Source organism: Lagenorhynchus albirostris, chromosome 5 (genome assembly GCF_949774975.1).
Source record: "Lagenorhynchus albirostris chromosome 5, mLagAlb1.1, whole genome shotgun sequence".
NCBI classification, from domain to species: domain Eukaryota; kingdom Metazoa; phylum Chordata; class Mammalia; order Artiodactyla; family Delphinidae; genus Lagenorhynchus; species Lagenorhynchus albirostris.
This window is the reverse complement of record NC_083099.1, coordinates 27,926,072-27,944,315: the sequence shown is the minus strand read 5'-3', so window position 1 is coordinate 27,944,315 and position 18,244 is coordinate 27,926,072. Positions and strand designations below refer to the sequence as shown.

The 18,244-nt window shown below is 52.1% G+C and overlaps 1 protein-coding gene across 4 annotated transcripts in view; it reads left to right on the top strand.

Annotated features, from left to right (window-relative positions):
* Positions 1-15,278, top strand: part of MRAS (muscle RAS oncogene homolog) — a 56,959-nt gene extending 41,681 nt beyond the window's left edge. For 3 of the 4 annotated variants that reach the window (XM_060149773.1, XM_060149772.1, XM_060149771.1), the window contains exons 3-6: positions 6,047-6,200; positions 7,552-7,651; positions 12,560-12,639; positions 14,344-15,278. In XM_060149773.1, coding sequence (XP_060005756.1) covers positions 6,047-6,200; positions 7,552-7,651; positions 12,560-12,639; positions 14,344-14,443 — 434 coding nt within the window. In that variant the 3' untranslated portion in view covers positions 14,444-15,278. Of the gene's footprint in view, positions 1-6,046; positions 6,201-7,551; positions 7,652-12,559; positions 12,644-14,343 lie in introns of those variants that run through there. The other variant, XM_060149774.1, reaches the window with a different exon arrangement.
* Positions 15,279-18,244: the final 2,966 nt, after the last annotated feature.

Sequence of the window (18,244 nt, the reverse complement as noted above, 5' to 3'; positions counted from 1 at the left end):
CAAGGGGTGGACCGCAAACCAGACAAGGCCCAGCTCGGCCCCCACTCCTCCCTGATTGAACCTGCCTTCCTGGGGCCCAAGGTTTGGAATTTCCATGGGCGCCCTTGGCCCCCATTCCCTGTGTTGCATGTCCTCGGGGTGCCCCTGTTCATTCTTGCCCCTCCCTCTGAAGCACACTGCCTTTGCTTACACCCTGGTAGCCTCTGCTCGGGGTCCTCCTCCACCTCTTCACAAGCACCCTCCTTCAGCCCCCTCCCTGTTTGGATGCCAAACTCTCTCTCCCCTGACTACATCTCTTTCCTTTCTGGACCTTCAATAGCTCCCCAGTGCCCCCCAAGTTCTAACATTTTAGTTTAGGATCCAAGGTCCCAGCCTCTGATCTCCCTGTCTCCTCTTTCTCTTTCTCCCTCCTCTTCCCAACACAGACCTTTTCCCCCAGCACACCAGCCTCCTCACTGCTCTCTCCTTTCCAGCCCCCGGGCCCTTGCCCATGCTGTTCCTCTGCCTACGAGGCCCTTCCCCAGGCTCTGTCTTTTTTTGTGTGTGTGTGGTACGCGGGCCTCTCACTGTTGTGGCCTCTCCTGTTGTGGAGCACAGGCTCTGGACGCGCAGGCTCAGCGGCTGTGGCTCACGGGCCCAGCCGCTCTGCGGCATGTGGGATCTTCCTGGACTGGGGCACGAACCCGCGTCCCTTGCATCAGCAGGCGGACTCTCAACCACTGCACCACCAGGAAAGCCCACTATACCTTTTTAGATTTTCAAGTGGATAGTTTCTTTTATACTCATGTTTCTGTTCATTTCTGATGACCCATATGACTTATGCTTTGTGGAATTTGTTGAAATTTTTATTTATGGCCTAATATATGGCCAATTTTTATGACAATTTCACGTGTGTTTGAAAATACTTATTTATGGTTTTGAATGTAAAGTTCATTCTTTCAGTCTCTCAGATTACATTTGTGAATTGTATTATTTAATGATAAATCATTATTTTGGGAGTCACTTGTTCTATCTCTAAGGGAGGACTGTTCAATTCTCCCACAATGATTGTGGGATTTGTCATTTCCTACTGTTTTAAAAATTAGTTTTTTATACATATATATATATATATTTTAGGCAACATTCTTATATGCTTATGACTCATGACTTTGGCATTTCTTGATGCTGTACTTTTTCCTATTATAAATACCCTGGTTTGTTCTGTTTAATTCCTTAGCCTTGAATTCTGTTTTGTGGATGCATGTGGCTAGCATATCCTTTTTTATCTTTTCATTTTTCACTCTATCTGTGTCATTTTGTTTTAGACGTGTCTTTTATAGTAGCAGACAAGTGGATTTTGTACTGAGTATCTGCTTTTAATGGGTGAATTTAACCCATTTGCATTTACTGTCATTCATCATAGATTTATTTCTGCCATCTTATTTCATGTCTACTTTTTTTTTTTTTTTTCGGTATGCAGGCCCCTCACTGCTGTGGCCTCTCCCGTTGCGGAGCACAGGCTCCGGATGCGCAGGCTCAGCGGCCATGGCTTACGGGCCCAGCCGCTCCGCGGCATGTGGGTTCTTCCCGGACCGGGGCACGAACACGTGTCCCCCGCATCAGCAGGGGACTCTCAACCACTGCGCCACCAGGGAAGCCCTCATGTCTACTTTTTAAACTTTCTTATTTTTGTATAGTTTCATTGGATTGGTCCCGTTTACTTAGTCCTGTTTTTCTTTCCTCTAATGATTAGGAAGGTTTGAGTTTTATTTCAGGTGGTTATTCTATATACATATGTGTGTATATATACTTATGTTTTTCTATCAACATCTGGATGTAATCAATATCTTTAAACTCTTCCCAGATAAGGCAAGCACTTTAGTAATGACTTACTTTTTCCCAGCCCATACCCTCACATACAGATCAGCATAGATTTTAGTTCTAAATTGCCATTCATTTTCTCCAAGTTGTGTTATATTTATTTAAATTTAACTCTTAGGTTTTGCTGTTTCCTTTGCATACCATTGGTACCATTGTTTATAATACCACTCGTCTTTCTTTCGTGGATCTATTTTTCACTTTGCTGGTGTATATCCTCCAAGAATTCTCTTAGAAATTGTGGGTAATGTAATTTCTAAGGCCATCAATGTCTGAAATGACTTTTTCTCTGTTCTAGAGGGTCCATTTTGATTTTCAACTCCCTGTTGAATCGTTTTTTATAAGTTCTGAATGATCAGATTTTTAAATATCTTAGACCTCTAGTTTTTGTTTTGGATAATATACACCCTCGAAATCTATGAGCATATTAACTACAATATTACCTGAATGTCTTTTGCTATTCAGTTCAGGCCTCCCCATCCCCACTTCAGCCAAATCCATGCCATTTTCATCTGTTTTCTTGACTGCATTTCTGAGTGGGATTTACTTAGGACCAAAGGCTCCACTCCCTCTGGGTGAAGGTTCAGTCTTCGTTCCCCACCCCCTCCCTAGGAAATTGGGGAAACTGCCTCAGTCACCCCACTGGTCCTCAGCTGTAGATCTTATTTTCTTAGCCCCTTCATTTGCTATCCAGACCAAAGAATTCTAGGATATCAGAACTCAATCCTGAAGACCCAGGAGCCCTGCCCCGCCTTTCGTCCATGAGGAGACCAAGGCTCTGGTGCGTGGGGCACAGCCTGGGTCCGTGTGTCCGCCGAGCCTTGCCCCTCGGCCATGCTGAGTGACTCAGGAGGGTGCGCAGGGGCAACAGGCTGTGGGGACGAGGTCACTTTCTCAGGCACGGGCTCAAGATGTCTCCTGAGGAGACGTGGCTTCCTGGGGGTCCTGGATAGCCCGTCCTGTGGCTTTCCTTGCCATCCACACACATGTAGATGGATATATCCTACATCTGTATCTCTTGCCCCTCTTCTAAGTTTCTGACTGAAGTCTGCAAATGCCTATTTGAAACCCACATAGGTGTCTGAGAGGTTCTGAAGTGTGTGTCAAAAACTCAGCCCTGGGCTTCCCTGGTGGCGCAGTGGTTGAGAGTCCGCCTGCTGATGCAGGGGACACGGGTTCGTGCCCCGGTCCGGGAAGATCCCCCATGCCGCGGAGCGGCTGGGCCCGTAAGCCATGGCCGCTGAGCCTGCGCGTCTGGAGCCTGTGCTCCGCAACGGGAGAGGCCACAACAGTGAGAGGCCTGCGTACCACAAAAAAAAAAAAAAAAAAAAAAAAAAAAACAACTCAGCCCTCCCAACCCTTTTTTAACCGTCTTCCCCACCTCGGGATATGACACCACCGTTCATTTGGCCCAGGCCCCAGACAGCCACTGTCCTCAACACTCTTCTCTCCCACTCCCACGTCTGCATATTTCCACCCAGAACGCCCCGCTCCTGTTGGCTCTGTCTTAGAAAGTGGCCTAAACCTGGTCACTTCTCACAGCGTCCACCCCATCCCATCGCTGGTCCAGCCCTCCATCCTGTCTTGCTGGTTAACCTGGTCACTTCTCACAGCGTCCACCCCATCCCACCGCTGGTCCAGCCCTCCATCCTGTCTTGCTGGTTAACCTGGTCACTTCTCACAGCGTCCACCCCATCCCACCGCTGGTCCAGCCCTCCATCCTGTCCTGCTGGTTATGGCATAACCTCCTACCTAGTGCCGCTGCTTCTACTCTTGGTCTGGGTTTTCCCAACAGCCAGGGTAAACTTTTCAAATGTCCTATAGATCATTTCGCTCATTGGCCCAGTCTCTGCGGTGGCCCGTTTCTTGCTTAGAATGAAGTCAGCCTTACCCTGGTGCAGCAGCCCACCCCCCCCATCACCTGCCCCCACCTCCTATCCTCCACTCACCAGTCCCTCCGCTTCCCCAGGCCAGCGGGCCTGCCCTTGCACACCTCCACGCACTGTGTTCCCTCTGCCGGGAATGCTCTTGCCCTCGGCCACGTGGCTCCCCCTCCCCCAGCATTTAGTCACTGTTCAAAAGCTTCTCCTAGAGACGCCATCCTTCCCTATCCAAAATGACACCAACTTCTTCCAGTTTCCTTGAACTGGTGTCATTGTTCTTCATAGTATGTGCTCATCTTTACTAGATATAATATTATCCATTCATTTATCTGCCTTCCTATCAGCGTATATGTAAGTCCTATGGGAGCAAGGATTTTGCCCCATTCCCCCTGTATCCATAGTGCCTAGAACACTGCCTGACACACAGTAGGCTCTCAGATATTTCCTGAATGAATGAATGGATGCATGAAACCAAATAGACTTCACATGCATTTATTCATTCAACTACTATTTGAGTACTGTTTGTGCCAGGCTCTGAGTAGATGAGTGACACACAAACCAGGTCCCTGCCTCTGGGAACTGACAGTCCAGCTGGGGGCCTTTTCATGGGCAGTGAGAACAGCGTCATGAAGGGTCTGTGTGGGGGTGGTGAGAGTCATGGGGGCTCAGGAGCAGAATTCTGTGAGTCAGAGCCTGCTCACCAAGCTAGGGGAGCAGAGAGGAGGGGTGGCTGGGGGAAGGAGTCCCAGGCCTGGAGGTAGGAGAGGACACAGGTTCACAGCAGACGCTCCTATAGGGCTTCTTTGTACCAGCACTGCTCCGAGGGCCTGAGTACATTCACTCAAAACAGCCCCGACAAGCCCCATTTTAGGAAGAGGAGGCACAGAGCAGTGAGCTTGCCCAGGGTCACACCCTAGGGATATGAGGAGCCAGACTCAGCCCAGAACCCGGCTTCGAAATCGGTAACTAGCCGCTCCGCTGCGTGCAGGAGAGGGGAAGTGAGTCTGGGGCAGGGGCTTGCAGGCCGCTGAGGGGTTCAGATTTCACAATGCCCACAGGGCTGGAGCCGGCCAGGCTTGCAAGTCTAAAGGGAGACACCCCCGCCCCCTACGCCGCTGAGGCTGTGACCTCTCTCTGAAACAGTCAGGGAGAGCATTTTATCTCTGGAGAATAGCGGTGCGGGTAGTGGAAGAGATGGATGGGTTGGGGGGAAGAGCCTTTGTGGAGAGGTTCCCCCCGCAGCCTCCGTCTCCCCAGCTGCCTCAGCTCCCACATCCCACCACCCTGTAGCAGCCGCATCCTAGGTGGCGAGGGCCCTGGCTCTTAGGGGGCTGCTTCTTCTCCTCGCCCTGCCTGGCGTCTGTCCGCACAGGGACTGAGGACCCTTCCTGACCCGGGGATGGCCTCTTGGGGCTTCCCTCAGGCTTGTCCCAGGGCTCTCCTCCAAAGGAGCTGCAAGGTAGAGGCATTGTGTCCATTTTTTTTTTTTTTTAGTTTATTTATTTTTATGTTTGGCTGCGTTGGGTCTTCGTTGCTGCGTGCGGGCTTTCTCTAGTTGCGGCGAGCAGGGGCTACTCTTGGTTGTGGTGCACAGTCTTCTCATTACGGTGGCTTCTCTTGTTGCGGAGCACGGGCTCTAGAGCGCAGGCTCAGTAATTGTGGCTCACGGGCTCTAGAGCGCAGCCTCAGTAGTTGTGACACACGGGCTCAGTAGTTATGTCTTGCAGGCTCTAGAGCACAGGCTCAGTAGTTGTGGCTTGCGGGCTCTAGAGTGCAGGCTCAGTAGTTGTGGCACACGAGCTTAGTTGCTCCGCGGCATGTGGGATCTTCCCGGACCAGGGCTCGAACCCGTGTCCCCTGCACGGGCAGGAGGATTCTTAACCACTGCGCCACCAGGGAAACCCCATTGTGTCCATTTTACAAAGGGGAAAATGGAGGCTCAGACAGTCAGGTGACTTTCCCAAGAATCAGCTTGTAAGGGCTGCAGCAGGGCTCCAAGCCTAGGTCTGGGGACTCCAGAGGGGTTTTGCAGCAGAGTCGATCACTGGCTTTATGAGGCTTTTCTGTAGGCAGAGAATTAAGGCCCAGGGAGCGCCGTGGGCTGGAGTCAGTGGGTCCACAAGTGAGTCAGTTAGAGCCGAGGTGTCTGAGGCCCCGCTGGACCCTTACCAAGCACAGCCTGGAACCTCTTGGGGGGAGCTCGATGGAGCTACCCCAGGGGCCGCAGCAGCAGCCTCGGGGTCCACAGGCCCCAGGGGCTCCAGGGTGGGTGGTGACAGCCCCTGAGCGGCCTCATCCCACCCCAGTTCTGGACACAGCCGGACAGGAGGAGTTCAGCGCCATGCGGGAGCAGTACATGCGCACGGGGGACGGCTTCCTCATTGTCTTCTCGGTCACGGACAAGGCCAGCTTCGAGCACGTGGACCGCTTCCACCAGCTCATCCTGCGCGTCAAGGACAGGTGAGGGCGGCCAGGCTGGGACCTCCCCATGCCTGGCTCAGGGTGGGCTCTGTCTGTCTGTCTGTCTTTCTCAGATCTTCAGGTGAAAGCTGAGGTTCGAGGGGCAGAGCTGAATTCAGACCTTTCCACACAGCCAGAGGAGTCTACACGCAGCCAAGGCCTCGAGGCGCCGCCCCCCCCCCCGCGCCATCTCTCCTAAACTGTCCGATGAGTCAAGGAATCATAAATAACATCTGTTTTTCAGCTCCAATGTAACCAAATTTTATTACAGTCAAAGAAAAAGTGAATTTTCTCTCCGGCGTACATCGTAACTGGTTACATCACATTTGACTGTGAGATTTCTAAGCCCCTATTAAAGGCTCATGTTTTCCTTAGCATAATATGGCGTAGCTAAATAATTTGGAGTCTGTTTTAAGCCCAACTGGTCTCTTCAGTTAATTGGCTCTTAAAGAGGCAATGTAAAAGTAAAAGGACAAACTAATAGGAAAACAGCAAGCTTTGAGCAAATCTCGAAAATTCAAAATTTTCGGAAATTTCAAAATTCGAAAAATCCAGTTAACACTTATCTCAAAGGCAAAGTGTTAAAAACTTTTCAAGGTAAAGGGATATACACTCACACACACATACACATATATACACATAGAGCTCCAAGAGACAAATGTGGGTTAAGCCGCTGACTATAGGAATCTCTAAAGAGAAAACATACATGACACAGATACGGGAAAATATTCAACCTTCTTGCTAATCAAAGAAGTGCAAGGAAGAAGGATAAAGTACCATTTTTCACCCATCAAATTATAATTTCTTTATGAAAATACTCAACGCTGACAAAGACTGGCATTTCATTCACGTTGGGTCAGCAGTTTGGCCCCACGTGTCCACGGGAATCTTTAAGGCAGACGTGCCTCTTGATCCCCGCCTTCCACTCTGGGGAGCCATCCTGATTTTGCGGCTGCCATTTATTGAGTGGCAGCTGTGTGCCAGCCCCTGGCCCTGGTGCTCTTCACAAGTCACTGCCGATGGCCACAGCATGATGGCCTGCATGGGTGGTGTGTCAGGGTGACTGGGAGATGAGAGGAAGCAGGTCTGGGAACCTGGCCGCTGGCCCAGTCAGTGCAGAGCCAGGGGATTCCCAGGAGGGCCTGCACTCACCTTGCAACAGGCCTGAGGCTTCAAACCAAGGCAGCGCGCAGCCCCCGGGTCCCTCTTCCATTCCAGGAGATGTGGAGGGAAAGAGTCTGAAGTTAAGCCAGCCCCATAGGGAGGTGCTGTGTGCTGTGTCAGGTCTGAGGCGTGGGTGCCCCGCCTTCACCAAGGGAAGCTCACAAGTTGCTGTTCCTTTTTTTCCCAGGGAGTCGTTCCCGATGATCCTCGTGGCCAACAAGGTCGATCTGATGCATTTGAGGAAAATCACCAGGGAGCAAGGAAAAGAAATGGCCACCAAACATAATGTAGGTGGTATGTGTGTGTGTGTGCACGCACGCGTGTGGGTGTGTGTGCGCGTGTGTGTGCACATGTGGGTGTGTGTGCGTGTGTGTGGGTGTGGGGGGGGTGTCGGGGTGAGGGCTCAGGGGATGTCAGTGCCCCCTCACTCCTGCAGTCCTAGTCTATTGGAATGAAACACAGGCCTCCTAGGTAGTGGGCTAGATCCACATAGAGGCACATGTGATGTGGGATATTTTGTGAAACAAGACGACAGGCCAGAGAGAAAGCACCTTCTTGGCAGTCACTAGAGGCCCTGCTGTCGAGAGCAGGTACCTTCACCTCCTGGCCCCGACGCAGCAGGCTCCTCGCTGGGCTGTGCAGAGGCTTGGCTGCGTCCCTGTCTCTGAGCCAGTGCCTGACTATGTTCAGAATCGTCAGATCAGCCGCCTTCACTGAGCCCTGCTCTGTGCCAGGCATTGTGCTGGGGGAGCATCTACTCCCCGTAGCCACACATTGAGGTAGGCACCACTGTCTTCATCAAGTGATCAAACCGAGGCTTGCCCAGGCCACACCGTGCATGTCAGCAGACACCTTTGGGTTGCTTTTTTTTTTTTTCTTTCAGTTCACTGTGATGCCCCTTTGCCCACTGGATGGTGGGGTCACTGGGCTTCTTCCCACCCCTCCCCCCGCATTAGCACAACCATGCCCCAGCCTCAATGGTCAGTTATGTAGAAGTTCACCCAGCCTTCTGGAAAGTCTGCAGGGTTGCCCCTTCCCTCTGCCCGGTGGGCCCAGCTCCGTAAGTAGAGGGAGGGGCCCACTGCGAGTTCATTTTGCTTGTCTCTGCCTTCTGTGTTTATTCACGTATTCATTCAACAGTCCTAGGCCCTGGCAAACAAAACTCCTTGCCTCAGGGTGCTTGCTTCTAGAGACGGCAGCAAATTAGAGCGTGTCCGAAGGTGACATGTGCTCTGGGGGAAAGTAAATCAGGGAAGGGGGTAGGGAACGTGGAGTGGGGGGCTGTTTTTACACATAGGTGGTCAGGGAAAGCCTTACTGGAAAGGTGCATATCAGTGAGGACTGACAGGAGGTGAGGGAGTGAGTCCTCTGGATATCTGGGGAAAGCATGTTCCAGCAGAGGAATAATCAGTGCAAAGGCCCTGAGGTGGGAGTTTGAGGAACAGCAAGGAGGTGAAAGGAGGCTGGAGCGGCCAGAGCAGGAGTAGGAGGGGTGAGTAGCAGGAAGTGAGGTCAGAGCGGGGGGGTTAAGGCCTTATGGGCTTTTTTGCTCAGAGTGGAGGGGAAACCACTGGAGGGTTTTTGTTTTTTTTTTAAAGAAGATGTTGGGGGTAGGAGTTTATTAATTTATTTATTAATTTTTGCTGTGTTGGGCCTTCGTTTCTGTGCGAGGGCGTTCTCTAGTTGTGTCATCGCGGTGCGTGGGCCTCTCACTATCGTGGCCTCTCTTGTTGCAGAGCACAGGCTCCAGACACGCAGGCTCAGTAGTTGTGGCTCACGGGCCCAGTTGCTCCGCGGCATGTGGGATCCTCCCAGACCAGAGCTCGAACCCGTGTCCCCTGCATTAGCAGGCAGATTCTCAACCACTGCGCCACCAGGGAAGCCCCACTGGAGGGTTTTGAGTGAGGAGTGACATGGCCCGACTCATGACTGAACAGCTTCCCTCTGGCGCCCGTGTGGAGAAAGGTCTTTGGGGGCTGCACCGTAAGCCGGGTACCGGCTGACGTGCACCCTCGTGGTGCCCGTGGAGGTGGCAAGGAGCGGGTGGATTCTGGTGTCTTTCTGAAAGCCGACAGGATTTGTCCACAGATCGGATGTGGGGTGACAGAGAAAGGATTTGAGGAGGATGCCAAGGTTTGGGGCACGAGGAACTTTCAGAAGACTGGAGTTCCACTAGCCGAGCAGGGGGACTAGAGCACCGAGGACGTGGGGAACACCAGGAGCTTTGTTTTAGGTGCTTAGTTTGAGGAGCTGAGGGGATAGTCAAGTGGAGGTGTCCAGACTGCTGTCAGATACACCATCTGGAGGTAAATATTGGAAATCAGCAGCATGTGGGTAGAATCTAAAGCCATGAAACCAGAGTAAATCTTCAAAGTTCTCATCACAAGAAAAAATAGTTCTGTAACTATATATGATGGATGTAACTAGACTCATTGTGGTGATCATTTTGCAACATACACAAATATCGAATCATTACGTTGTACACCTGAAATTAGTGTTATTTCAGTTCTACCTCAATTTTGTGTGTGTATATAATTGTGTATTTATGTATACACACACATAGAGATAGAGACAGAGATATATACACACAAAAAGAAAAAAGCCATGAAGCCCAGGGGAATGGGTGTCGTTAGGGCAGGGTCCCAGGCTTGAGGCTGGGGACACTTCGATGCTGTGGGTATGGGGAAATGAGAGGAAGCAGCAAAAGGGACGGAGTGGTCAGTGATGTGTGAGGACCAGCGTGGGGCCTTGGGAGCCAAGGAAAGAAAATGCCTCGAGGAGGAGGAAGTCATCAACCAAGGCAGGTGTGCTCAGAAGTCTCCAGGTGAGCACCTGGAACTAACCTCTGGGTTTAGCATTAGACGCAGGCCTCAGACAGTAGCGTGCCCGTGCCCTCCACCGGCCAACCTCCTGCACAGAGAGAGGCCAGGAGCCATTGCATCCCACAGCCTTGGGCTCCGCACGGTGAGCTCACGCTAAGAGCCTTCACAGACCCCTGGGTGCGTGCGTGGCTGGCTGGGGACGGGGGAGGGGCGCTGCACGGGGGTAGCAGCAGCCCCATTCTGCAGGTAAAAGGGAATGAGACACAGGGCGCTGAGGGAATGCTGGGGGCTTCACGGCTGGCGAGGAGTACCCACCCATCCCCACTAGAACCCGGATCTCCAGTCTCTCAGCTGACCTTGCTCCTACAGCGAATGCTGCTGCCTCATTTATCATTCGACCAAATGACCCTGTGAGCTACTGTCCTGATTTTAGAGCTCATAAGGCAAGTTCTTCTTTAGCTGACCGAGGCAGGTCGCCCCCATCCAATGCAGGAAGGTGGCATTTCCCGGCCCTTCGGTGGAGTCACATAGTACTACCACTTATTGCAGGGTTTCCCTTAGTTTAAGTCTTGTTACTACGACACCCTAGAATTCTAAGAACCCAGATAATGCGCATCAGTGTTTCTTCAGAAGCAGGATCCCTAGAAAGAAAGCGGAGGCGTCTGGGGACCTGGGCGTGCTACAGCGGCGTGCCTGTGAGCAGGCAGCGGAGGTCCGAGGCCCCAGGAGCCTGGGACTTACGAGTTGGCAGGATTATAGGAGGTGAAGAGCCTCCGGGGAGGTCCCAGCCCCAGCTGCCCTCCCGCTTCCCCGCTGGGTGAGTGTGCACAGGGAAGAACGCTGTCCTGCCCTCACGAGCTTGCACAGGACTCTGGCTCCCAAGAGCTATTGGGGCACCTGCCATGCCTAGAGGAGGCTCCGTAGCAGACCTCAGCACCTCTACCTGTCCGTGCCAGGCCATGTGGGAAGTGCAGCGTGCACTTGGTCCAGATCTTGATTCTCTGCTGGCCACCGTGTGGCCTTGGGCAAGTACGTCACCACTCTGAGCTCAGTCTCCCCAGCTGTGAAACGGAGATAACCGCTTACCTCAGAGGGTTAACGAGAGGATTAGTGGGGTCAGGGACGTTGAGACCTGGGAGGCCAAACAGCCCACGGTCACCTCAGTGAGCAGCCCACAGTCCAGCAGCCTACAGTGGAAGGCAGTTTCCTCTCGGGGTTATCAGAGGCTCAAATATTTGTCAAATGAAAATTTCCAAGGTCTGAGCCATGTCCTTTGTACTCTGCCCTTTGTGTCTGGGTCGGCTAGAGCAAGCCCCTGCTTGAAGCCACAGCAGTGGGTGAACATCTGATCTCTCGCGATGATGGGAAGATACTTTATGATGTGTCCTGGGCAATCAGTTACGACATGCTCCTCTAAGATAACGACTTACCCTGTTACCCCGGACCCCCATGCCTTTAAAGTGTTGATTGTTTTTATTTTCTTCGCTGTGCTTTTCCTTTTCAAGTGTGCTATAATGAAATGCCTTAATTTTGTAATCAGGAGAAGGTTGCGAAAACTACCAAAGTTCTTCAGTCTAATCATGATTGGCTCACCTGCATCTCATCTAGGGGGCCTGTGCGTGTTGTCCGGAGTCCACACGCTCGCCTCTTGTTGGGGGAGTGGGCATGAGCCTCCTGGCTTTGTGGGGTCCCTGTTTTCCTCCCTGTGCCAGTCCGAGGCTTGGGGTAGACATGGCCCTATAGGGTCCCCTCAGCCACATCTCGCAGTTACTGCTGCCTTCCAGCCGGGTAACGATCCTCGACCTTCAACGTGCAGACATAAGCCTTCTGCAAACATGGCTGAGCTCCGGGCTCATAGATGCAGACCAAGCAAGAGCTGGACCAGGCAGACGGTTGAGGTCGGGGTGAGGTGCAGAGCACCGGGGTCGCCAGGGTGCAGAGTCCTGCCCAGGGCCAGCCTCGCCTCAGCCTTTTCCACCGGCCTCCCCTCTGGAGGGCCTGAGAAGAGGGGCAGAATCCTCTAAGGTAGAGAAATAGACCTCAGAGAGAAAACTGAATAGAATCAGAACATACATCAGTTTGATAAATGAAACAGCCTTTAGTCTTCAAGTGTCTAAAAAGATCATTTTTATTCTGTTGTTAGGGGGCTCTTAAATATCTCTGTGACCGGAGAACACGAGAGAATCAGAAAAGCTGTCAGTAAAACTTTCTGACTTTATAGAGTGAGAAACCGCTGAGGGCTTGAGGTTGTAGGAGCTGGGGTTCCACGGGGGCTTCGCAGGGTTCCTTGGGACCTCTGAGAATTTGCCTCTTTAGGGAACAGGACTTTGTAACGCTGTTACAGGAACTCCGTAACGCTGCTTTGCCTTCCAGATTCCATACATAGAAACCAGTGCCAAGGACCCACCTCTGAACGTCGACAGAGCCTTCCATGACCTGGTTAGAGTAATTAGGTGAGTGAGGCTCGCCTGCCTGGAAGCAGGGCCTCTGTGGCCAGACGGACACCGGGAAGGCTGGAGGAGCATGGTGCCGTGTCTGAGGCCCAGGCTGGGCAGTTCTGGGCCTGGTTTTGGATTTCTTTTTTTTTTTAATTTAATTTATTTATTAATTTTTTGGCTGCATTGGGTCTTAGTTGCGGCACGCAGGATCTCTGTTGCAGCATGCGGGCTCTTCATTGCAGTGCATGGGCTCCTCTTTAGTTGTGGCACCCACGCTCCAGAGCACGTGGGCTCAGCAGTTGCGGCACGTGGGCCTAGTTGCCCCGCGGCATGTGGGATCTTAGTTCCCCGACCAGGGATCGAACCTGCGTCCCCTGCATTGGAAGGCGGACTCTTAACCACTGGACTGCCGGGGAAGTCCCTAGTTTTGGATTTCTTACACTTCTGTCCATCTCTGTCCTTCCCACCTACCTTTGCTCTCCCCGACTCCCTATACGTGAAGCCACAAGCTAAACAAAGTGCTTTCCTGCGCGAGGTGCCTCCCTGGCCTCCCCTCCATCCCGCAGCTCAGGCTCCCCGAGGGCAGCGCCTCCATCCTGCCCCCGCTGTTCTCCCAACACCAAAGCTGCCAACACGGTAAAAAGTAGGCCCTTCTCCTCTTCCCTGATGTCAGAGCACCCCTTGACATTTCACCTGAACAACCAGCATTCTGATCCCCAGGCTGCAATCACAGAGGCTTTGTACATGTGTCTCCTTTCCAGCCCCTACCCACTGTCGGTCTCCAGGGAGTGTCAGAAATCCCAGGCTGTAGTCTCTTGTGGATTCCTTTGCATAGTCAGGTCCAAACCTTAATCATCTCATGCCTAGACGACGGAGACAGTGTCCTGGCTGGGCTCACTGTCCCCCCAGCTTTGCTGTTGCCAAAATCTTCAACGTACAGAGCGGCCTAACCAGTGGTTCTCAGACAGCATGCGTTTGGTGTGTTGTCGTATGCCGACCTGTAGGGCTGTTGCTTAGTCATGGAATCGCCGTGCACTTCCCAACCTACCGCCTCTCAGCCCCCCCAGTGCGTGCACACACTCACACCCATACACACACACCCGACAACCCCCTTTTCTCATCATTCCCCAGCGTGGACTGTGGTTTGCAGCCTTCACCTTATGCTTTAGCTGGCAGTCCTGCACGCGGGAAGCGATTTTCTCATGGGCCTTTGCCTGGAGTTAGGAGATGCTACCACACCAGGAGGGGGTGATGTCTTGGTTATGGACCTCGAGTTCCAAGGGCAGGTTTTAGATGTAGGAAAAATGAACAGGAAACACGTAAAAAGCTTTTGTGCTCAGTTGACCTGTCATTTTATTTAAAATATGAAACACAGACATAGAAGCCAACCTTCTATAACATATAACATAGCTTGTGATTGAAATAAACATAGCCACAGCATGGTATCAGGAAGTCTCACCAGTAGCATGACAGGTTTTGCTCTGCCCTCTCTCCCTTCCCACTTCCTCGCCTTAGAGACACCGTCCAGGACAGGCTCTCTTCCTCCAGCATCCAGGACAGAGGCCCCTTCTCCCCCTTCCCCTCCCCCTCCCCCAGCCCCCTCCCCCTCCAGAGCCAGAACTGGCCTCCCAGCCACAGACCCAGGGGCAAGGGAGGAGAAGGCAGGGAGAAGCAAAGCCCTTTCTAACGTTGTTATTCTGCCCTTCCTTGTCTCAAAAGGCAACAGATTCCGGAAAAAAGCCAGAAGAAGAAGAAGAAAACCAAATGGCGGGGAGACCGGGCCACTGGCACCCACAAACTGCAGTGCGTGATATTGTGATGGCCCGAGGCCCTGGGCACAGTGACCGGGAACTGGCCAGCCCTTGGGACCCCTCCACTGCCTAACCGCACTGAAGACCATTCTAACCATGACCCTTGGCCCAAGGACTTGACACAGGAAGGGAGAGAGGGAGGGTGGGCAGGGAGGAGATAGAGTCTGGCTTTGCTGGAAGGGCACGGGCTGCCCTGTGTCTCAGCAGCAACGAAGAGGCAACAGTGAACAAAGCAGCATCCAAGTCCCTGTGTTGATGCAACCCGGTCCCTCCCCGCTCCTGGCGGCTGTGTTGTGTCTTTGAACTACATAGTGTGGGTGTGATGTGGAAGTGTTTCTCCACGTACAAAAACAAGCCATGATCACGCTTCCCCCACCCCAACCCCGGTCCACAGTGTCTGAGCTTGGGTGTCTTTTGTAGATTTTTAAATTATTTTAGGGATTGTTATTTTATTAAAGGGGTCTGTGCCCACTGCCTGGTGAAGTTTCAAGTCTTCAGCAGACCTCTTCTATAACATGTCTGGAATATGGTTGTTTTTTAACTGAAATTTCCCAGCCGTGCCAAAACTCAACTCAACGTGAAAGCAGAGTGACGGAGAGACCAGAAGTTCACGGGGACCGTGGCTGGAGGCCTCGGGAGGAACAGACCCTACTCATGGCCTCCTGTAAACTGGAGAGAAGAGAGACGTGTGTACCCAGAAGGTTTTACTGTGGTTGAGGATGCAGATAGTAGGGAACAAAATTTTGTTTTGCTGAGGGGAGAGACGGGCACGTCAGTTTTAAAAGGGCTTCTCATTACCCTGGAAATATATAAATTTTAAGTAAGTTTATTGGAGTCGCAAAAGTGTTCGTGTATTTTTCAGGTGGTGTGGGTTAAGTTCTGTGTTCTTCGCAGCCGTGGGAGAGGGCTTTCTCCCATCACCTGTGCTGTCTGGTGCCTCTGATACAAACACACTGAACAGGCGTGTACGGTCTCTGCGTCGAAGTCAGCTAACATGGACACCATCTGGAAAACTCTGGTTCGTGCTAAATCTTAACCAAAAATGATCCAGTACTGTTCTTACTGAAACAGCACCAAGACCTGAAGCCATTTTCCCTTTGAGTCAACTGACTCACTTCTTAAGCCCAGTAAATGAGCAAAACCCCTTGAAACATTTGCAAACTTAGTATTACAGGTTGCCTTTCTGGCAGGAACTTTTATTAACCTCTTGGATCTTAACTATGCTATATAAGTGGAGGAGAAAGTAAGGTTGGGGTGCCGACATGGCTCCCATATACCTGTTTCTACAAGGGGCCAGCCCCCTAGCTTCCTGACCACGCCCACCTGCCTCTCAGGTGCTGCTGGTGTGAGCCAGACTGGGGCGGGATGGATGGACCGCACACCCTCGAGAGAGAGTCAAAAGATGAGGCGGTCGGCTAGTGACCTTAGTTTCCATCTGTTACAAATCAGGCCACCAAGCAAACTAGAATATCCCTAGTGAGTGGCCTGGTCACCATTTGGAGAGAGAAACCCGGGTAAAGTGAGCACTCAGCCAGACATCGAGACCCCTGGATTCTTCCCTAGTTTTGAAAATGCGCTGAGTCCCTAACTCAGCAAGAGCACCAGCAACGTGGTGGAAGGGGAGCGCAGCCAAAGAATGATTCTGATGCCGGAAAAAACAGTTGGGACTTCTGTTTGTTGGAAAACCAAACTTCTTTGTCTAAATGGCCCTTTTTTTCTGACCCTAAAAGGAGGGATAACAAAGAATATTCCAGATCAGGCACTTCAGAGCTTCCCAAGATCCTGTAATGTTAATGGGCCTTCTAAACACTAACAGCACAAGGCTCTTTCCAACCAATACGCTCCTCTGAGCCACACCCTAGCAGCCCAGGTGCAGTTGGGTGGCAGCTGCAAACTGGAGATGAGGAAGAGGCAAGACAGCGGGAAGAAGGAAGGATGGAGGTGCGGTGATGGAGCGAGTTGGAAGAGCAGGACAGGAAGCCCGGCTCACGGGGCAGCGTCCGCTTCAGAAAGGTCCCGGGCACGGACCACCACCAGCACCCCTGCCCACTGTGGAGCCTGCAGCTCCCTGACGGCACCGGATGGGGGAGTCTTGTTGGAAACAGATCAGTTGACTGAGAACGAAGCCCTTAGCTGTGAGTGTAACCAGATGAAGAGATTCCAGCTGCTTCTAGGCCCTCCGCCCAACAGGGCAGCACATCGGCCCCACCCCCGGCCCCATCTTGCGTCTCTCCTGCACTCAGCCCACAGTGCCGGAGGGAGAAACTGGGTGAGGGATGGCCTCCTGCAGCCTCCCTGTTGAGCTAGTGGTCGGCCTTCGTCTCCCGTGACCTCATTTTCCCCATAGGTGAGATGGGTAAATAACACTTTTAAAAGGCGGTTCTTTGCGTTTTAGAGAACTGTGGACACTTGTGGCAGTGGGGGCTTCTGCACAGGCCTGAGTGGAGCATACCCAAGGGCATCCCCGGTACACGGTCACCTGGCGGGGTCAGTCTGGAAAACCAGTTGGCCGTGCTACTTCCTGACTGTGGAGCCCAAGGGGACTTGTGTCTTTGGTGGCATTCTGGTGTTCCCACTGGTTTTCCATCTGAATTAGTGCTCCCTTCATGCCCGCTGGAGCACACCCTTCCTGAAATCCTCTCACCCCATGCCTCTGCCACTGTGTGCTCTCAGATTTCCTTCTAACATTCTTCTGCCCCTCCCCCACTTAGAGGGCTCTTTTCTCCCCAGCAAGTAATGCTAGCCATCCTCTCCACCCCCAGCCTGGGGCGATGGCCACTGACTTTCCCTCACAGGGGACATTTGGATGGCTTCTGTTAGGACTTTGCCCCCCATCTTCTTGTGGAGAATGCCTGTCAGCCTGGTGCGGCCTGCCTCGTGTTCCTAGGAAGAGTGACCCACTAACACGTGGCAGCTCTAACCCAAAGGCCCCTCGGACGTGTTACAGAAAATCCGGAGCCAGAGACAGTTTCCCTCCATTCGCAGCCCATTGGATTAGAAAGTCCATGTCGGGTTTACTTAGAATGAAAGATACTTGAATTACTGAGCGCCCGTGAGCGCCCAGCTTCTGTTACACAGTGTTAGCCATTGTCTACACAGGTGGCCATTGTCGTGAAATGAGAGTGATGCCTGAAGATCTCAATGATGCTTGAGCCTTTTATGTACCTTTTATTAAGTCTTTGTGTATCCCAACTCATTAATAAAGAAAAGAAGAGGAACACTTGTCTGTCTGATTTCCTCTTACTCAAATATTCCTGACGTTTTGCTGAGAACATTAAAAGTTGTCAGCGTCTGACCCAGAACACTGCCCTCTTGCGGAGAAGACAGCTGGTGACTCTGAGGGTTGTCCCCGTCCTGCCGGTCTCCCGATGTCCAGCAGCCCTGGATATGGGCTCTGCCTCTGACTTTTATGTGCCTTTGAGCGAGTTACCTGCTTTACTCTTCAGCTGCCCCGCCTGTGAATGGGACAATGGTGTGCGCTTCCTAGGCAGACGAGGGCTAAAGCTAAGTGTGGGCGTTTGTGGTGCAGATCCCAGAAATGACGCTCTTTGTAAAGGACACCGATTGGATTGTCTGATGTTGCTTTTCATGAACACTGCCCCCTGCCCCCATCTGCAAGATCACAGTCTTTCATATAATGTGATTACATTTCTCTTTTGATTGAAACTGATGGGTAGTTGGCCAAGCTGAGCCTCTTTGGATCTTTTTCCCAGGGAATAGAGGGCCAAAGCCCTCTCTTGGTACTTCTTTGGGTGATGACAGCTGAAGCGTGTAAACTTGGAGGCTAGGGGTGCTTCTCACACCCTCCA